This window comes from Bactrocera latifrons, unplaced genomic scaffold, assembly GCF_001853355.1.
Source record: "Bactrocera latifrons isolate USDA-ARS-PBARC rearing strain unplaced genomic scaffold, ASM185335v1 scaffold_64, whole genome shotgun sequence".
Lineage (NCBI taxonomy): Eukaryota > Metazoa > Arthropoda > Insecta > Diptera > Tephritidae > Bactrocera > Bactrocera latifrons.
In genome coordinates, this window is record NW_017537312.1 from 1075601 (window position 1) to 1082172 (window position 6572).

Genomic DNA, 6572 nt, shown 5'->3' on the forward strand with positions numbered 1-6572 from the left:
AAAAACAAATATTTTCTTTAATTTTTATTTTATATTATTGTCTTTAGTTGTTTGTTTTCCTTTTTATTTTATCACTTATTTTTATTTTAGATTAGGTAATATTTGTCTCACGCAATTTTTTAATTGCTCATTATATTTCATTGCAGTTAATCAGTTTTTAGTTTATTTTATTGAAAATATCAAAAACTAACTACAGTATGAACTCGGTAATCGCAACTAATAGAAATCTAGGTGGTTGCACTTATTGAGGTCGTTGCACCCAGAGAGGAAAAATATATAACAAGGAATATGACAAATGAAAATCGTTTTATGATATATAAAGGTTATTTTTTTATTAAAAATTTAATTTTTAAACAAATCGGGTATTGTTGTCTAAACTTTCTTCTTATTAAGGATTTTTATTATAGCCCTTTCTCGAAGCTCCTTCAGAAATATAATGTCTTTTATTGGAATATCGTTTTCCTCAGCCCACGGAATGCATATGTTAAAAGATTGCATAGCAACTGATCCTTTTATTTTAGGAAGTGGAGTAACATCCGCTTCGCTATCATCAGAATTTTCAATTTCTACGGCTTCTTTATCCACTTCTTGATAAGCAACACTTTCGTGCATCCATTCATTTGTGAACGAATCATTTGGTGCAAGTTCTTGCAGAATTGATGCAAGGATTGCGCGTTTATTTTCAATTTCTCTTTTTAGAATTCTGAGAGGAATATCGTCCTCTTCACTCCACTCAACATCTGGTTTCATTAACATATTCCAGCACTTGCGAATCTAACTTGCTGACACTTTTCCCATGAACTTGAAAGAAGACAGATAGCATGTATTAAGTTGAATTCCTTTACTTTTTCTTTCAGGTGAGTGGTTTTATTCCCTATTAAATGCGCCAAAAGAGTTTTTTTGTAATAGACTTTTGTTAAGTTAATAACGTTTTGCTCCATTGGTTGGAGAAGCGCGGTAGGGTTAGGTGAAAGACACATAACGGTTATCATTCCGTCATCACTTTTAATCTCATTGTCTTTAGGATGACATCAGGCGTTATTCAAGACCAATAGGGCTTTTTTTAAGAAGTCCCTTGGGTTCTAGAAATTCGTGTACCTAAAAAAATCCAAAAAAAAAAATTAATTAAAAAATAAAATCAATACATATTGTATTTCTCACCTCAGGGACAAACGTATGATGAAACCAGTCTTCGAAAAACAAATAAGTCATCCACCAGTTCTTGTTAGGAACTCCTCCTCCTTGGTTTTATTTCTAAAATGTATTACAAATGGGTCGACGGACGCTGTCTTATTAGAAAGCTTCTCTTCACAATTTTTCAAGTGGCGGAGACCATATCGCTTTTTTAAATTGGATACCCAACCTTTACTTGCATGAAAATATCCTGTCTTTTCTTTTATTTTCTCATGGGGCTTGAGAGCTTTTGCTTATTCCAATGGATATTGGCACATTTTCAATCTTTTGTTTCAAAAACCATTTGTAGAGAGCCTTTTCCATTCTTGGGTATTCACAAGATTTTAATGTTTGGCGTTTTCCTGGCCCAGCTTCCATATTTGTGGCATATTTAAGTATTCAAGCTTTTTTCTTCTTTATTCTCCTCATTGTCGACTTCTGAACTTTACAATAAATACAAAGAGCTTTTGTCGATGCACCACTCTCTAGTTTATCCAAAATTTCAGTTTTTTTCTTTAATTGTTAGTTTTATTAATGTTTTTGTGACCACCATGACTTTTACACATAAAACTCTACTGGCGTGTGCCAAAATAAACTGATAATGAAAGTCATTTGTTGACAATTGCTCTTCTGCTCTTAACATACACACAAAAACAGCAACGACAGAGCAACGGTAAAATAACGATCAGTTTGTGAATACATAACAAAAAAATGCAATAAGAAGAAAACGACAACTAAAAACTGAAACAAAACATATTTAGATGTAAAGTTGCAGTCATTCAGGCCAATATTTTGAGTAGTTGCACTTATAAAAGTTACAATGCTATGTTTTATAGTGTTGCGCGAATCGAGGGTTGCGGTCACCGAGTTTATACTGTAGCCAATTTTTGTCGTTATTTTGAACCATAAACAAATATCTACAAATATTTTTCATAATAATACAATGACTCCATATTTCGTTATGTTTGCAGAATTTTCCCAGAGCACGGTAATTCAGTTGCTGACATCGAGCCGAAATTCGATCGTCTGATCTTTTTCTGGTCCGATAGGCGGAATCCCCACGAAGTACAACCCTCACATCGTACCCGCTACGCCATCACTGTGTGGTATTTCGACGCGAACGAACGCGAAGCGGCGCTGAATCGCATTAAAAACAACAAAAATAATGCCAAATCAACAACAAATACAACAGCGAGGGCGTCGGCGTCGGCGCCTACGAATATGCACGACAACTCGAGCACAACGCATACAAATCCGCAATTGAACACCAGCAATGCGTCGGCGGCGACAATAGCAACAACAGCAGCAGCACCAGCAACAACGGCAACAGCAACAACCACGCCAACAATGCCAACACCCGCAAATACCAAAATGGTTGCGAATTCGACTGCGACCATAAACAACAGTAAATGCGCGAGTATAAACAACGCGACGGCGAATATGGGCGAGCACCACCACACGAACAGTAACAGTGCGGTGCTTGCGAATTCGAGTGAAATTTGCACGTAACACCGCAACCAGCTATTGTTGTTGTTGTTGTAAAGAGAAAAAGCTGGTCTGCGTGCTGTAGCGCGCGTGTTTCTTGTGTTTGTGTTTTTTGTTTTGGTTTTATAAGTTTTTGTAATTTTTTCGATTTTTTGTTTGTTGGCCGATCACTTAAGCGTTGGCTGAAGGCAAGCAACGATTTTATTTTAATTCTGTGCGGAAATGCTATAAATGCGTAGGAGCATAGGAAAAGAACAACAACAAATTGGAAATGCAAAAAATATTATCCAGAACTAAGACATTTGTATGTACGCTGGAAGTATTACATAAACGAATGTAATGTAAATATATATGTAATTCACTAGAAGTAAGCACTTTGGCTTCATAGCTTAGGTAAAAAGAAAGCTGAATGAAATATTTGTATTACATACGTCTACTATATATTATATGTATACAAATATGTACGAATATTCATATATATGTATGTATGTAATGCAAGCAAACATCTGCGCCTACGCCTGAAATGTGATAAAAGAATGAAACAATTTGAGAATGCATTCGAGTGGTGTAAAACGCTGTAAAGCCGCTAACTAAATGCTAGTGTAGAGCTGTCTGTTAACAATTAGTGTTTGTAAAAAATGTATTGACCAGCAGTATATCTGTATGTAAACACATGTAAATTAGTGTAAGTATTAGGCGTTTGTGAATTTTCTACACAAAATGCAGTTGTATGCATACATATACTTTTATATACATATGTACAAATATTAGGGTGTCCATTATTCGATTTGTTGTTTGCAAATGCTTCCTAAATTTTTATTCATATAGTACACCATGTCGTATGAGCAATACTGTATGTGTAACTCACTTGTATGAACGCTCAGGTCGTTTGATGTATAAGTTTGCATAAAGCTTTCAAAGGAATGTTGTTATGAAAAAGATTATGTAGCTGCTATTTTGGAGATTAGAAGATTTGAAATTGGAATATCACTTTTTCGATTCAATTTAAATTGTTAATTAAGAACTTTCTCCCATATTACGGATTTCAACTCCACTCGGTTGAATTGAGTTCAGATTAACCCAACTCTTTTTTTGAGATATTGATATTTAACTATTTTCAGTTGAAGTTTGCTTGGTGTTGCCAACCTAAAAAATAAAGATTTTACAGATAATTAAACAACTGAAAATATTAAAAAAAAAATAATTTAATTTAGTTATTGCTCACGAAATGGTGAATAATTAGTAAAACGGGCATTAGTTTTGATTACCGGTAGATATAAAGAATGCAGTTTAAATGATTTTAGTCAAATCAACTTGCGACATCTATGGCTGTAGCCAAACCTGCTTTTAAATATTATAAACTCTATATTTATGCGTTATGTATAAAACATCAATGAAGAAAATTAAAAAAACACTTAAAAAGTTAATTTGACTCAAAAAATGTAGTCCTAAGAGTAGTAGATTACATCGAAGCTTTATCTTTAAAACACTTCCCTTAATTTTATTTTAATGTTTCCAATTTGTGGCTTGTTTTATCTAGTTTAATACCGAATTTCAAAACGTCAATCAAATGTAGTTGGGTTCAAATGAAAACCGTAATAGGAGCCTGCAAAAACAGAAAAAAAAATTAACTTGAGAAATAATAGACACCCTAATATATATTTATGTGCGTATATTGTGCTCTTTCTACATATGTATTGCTGTGAACATATATATAAATGGTATATATAACTGGTGAATATAACTGATTATGCTAATTAGTTATGCAAATAATTTTGTGCTGATAATAACAATAGGCATATTCGCTTAGTAAAAGCCTAATTTCTTCAGTAGTATTTCAAAATGATGATGAAAATGATTGCAATCACACAAACACGCATACACTATTAATGTGTACGTGCACAATGGCATGCAAGCAAAAGTCAAATAGCTGCTGGCAAGCAAATACTAGCAACAACAACAAGGCGTAATGCAATAAGCTAAATGAATAATTAAATATAAATAACATACATACATACATACATACATACATATGTACTAATTGAGCACGCATAAATATTTGTTCGTTTGCGAGTGTGTGTGTGTGCAAATGGAACTAGTATATGCTAAACCTTTATAAAATTGAGTCAGGTAATGCTGACTTTTTTGTTATATACTAAAAATATTTTTTTTTTTTTATCATTAATATTCATTAAACACATAAATATATATATGTAAATATATATAGAAATATTTCTACTTGCATAAAACAATTCGACTACTAAACTTAGTTACCTTGTATTATATATAATTTAGTATGCTGTTACACATGCATACATACGTAACATAAATAAAACCAATAAGAGCCTGTGAAAAGCAAAATAGTTATGTAACAAATGTGTAAAAAATGCAACCAAATTTATTTGCTAAAATAATGCTAAAATAAAAATGTATACATAAATAATTTATTATTCAAATTAAAAGAATTTAAAACTAGAAAAATATGTGTTTGTCTGGGCATTTGAAATATTATCAAAAGAAATCCTTCGAAATTAAGTATTTTTTTATTTGTTCGTGATATTAAGTACTAACCAGAATACGGTCTGCTGAAGATATACAACTATTTTCTCTTACGTAAAATAGTAATTATTACGTAAATTTTTTATAACATTGTCCTGTTTTCGCAAATATTTGATTTCACTTAATAAATATGGGAAAATTACAACGTTTTAGTACGACGGAACGCACTGCAATTGTGGGTTTGCATAAATATTTGGAACTAAACGCTCAATAGCAAAAGGTTTCAGCAAATCTTCTTCAGCAATACACAAGATTATAAAAATATTCAGGAATGAGAATCGAATTGCTCGAAAGTTGTCCACAGGAAGGCCTAAAATTACGTCAAATGTATTGATTCCAGGATTATAAATATTTCTAAGTCGAATTGGGCTCATTTCGAATCGAAAATTACGGCTCTATTGGTGGCGGAAGGAAAACTGTCCACTATTCGTGGACGCTTACACGAAGTAGATATGTACGAGAGGGTATTACGGTAAATTCATTATACTATAAATATGTTCTACTTGGCAAAACGGAAGATATGAATTTAATGAAAGCTATGATAAAAACAAAAATAATTTCATAAAGCTTTCTAGTGAAAATATTCACTTATTTCTGATTGCAATTATATGCAAGCCCACATGTTTGTTATGTACATATGTTAATCCGCGCGTTTTACGGAACGATCGACCAATCAGCGCATTTGTCCCCTCGCTGTTGTTTTTTTGGTTTTTCTTTTCTGCGTTATCGCAAGCCGAACCGCATTGTTTTATTTCCAATTTTAAATTTGTCAACGGTTTGGCCAGCGATCTCTGGTTTTATTGTAGTATATGAACACATATAAAAATTAGATCTACTAAATATTTACTGCATTATTTTTGCATTCAATTTAAGTTTTACTTAGTATAGTTAAATGATTCGATTTTAGGTCAAATATGTGTCGTTTTATTCGATAACTCCTTGCCATTTTAAAGGTAGTTTTATAATAACTATAACAGAAACCGAGGCTGTCTTTTACGTGAAGTGCTTTTTTTAATGAGGCGGGTCCTAGGCCCGGCGTATAACCCTAGGGGGGATGATATGCCTTCTCACTTTAGCTTGCCTTCAAATGGATGTTTTTGGCTCCCCAGACGATACTTAGTCTAAGTCCTGAAGTCGTGAGGAGTTTGAGCCATATGTAAAAGAATCGTTTCTGATCACTCCCAAGTGAATGGCGCTCAGAGAACTTTTTTCACTTGCGTGAACTTCTACACATGGAAGCGAGACGAATTTGCAGACAGAAAAGAGCTTGACAAGCTGGCCTACAAGAGTATTGCTCGAAAATTCTGCGAAAAGAGGGTTTCAAGACTGGAGCATATTTTTGTAGAGCTCTCAGT

At 33.1% G+C, this 6572-nt stretch overlaps 1 protein-coding gene across 1 annotated transcript in view; it reads left to right on the forward strand.

The window, feature by feature from the left end:
* LOC108975378 (hypoxia-inducible factor prolyl hydroxylase) overlaps window positions 1-4507 on the forward strand; it is a 44997-nt gene extending 40490 nt beyond the window's left edge. Inside the window, exon 7 of the mRNA XM_018943823.1 lies at window positions 2145-4507. Within this exon, the coding sequence (XP_018799368.1) occupies window positions 2145-2682 (538 nt within the window). The 3' untranslated portion in view covers window positions 2683-4507. The remainder of the gene's footprint in view (window positions 1-2144) is intronic.
* The last annotated feature ends 2065 nt before the right edge of the window (window positions 4508-6572 follow it).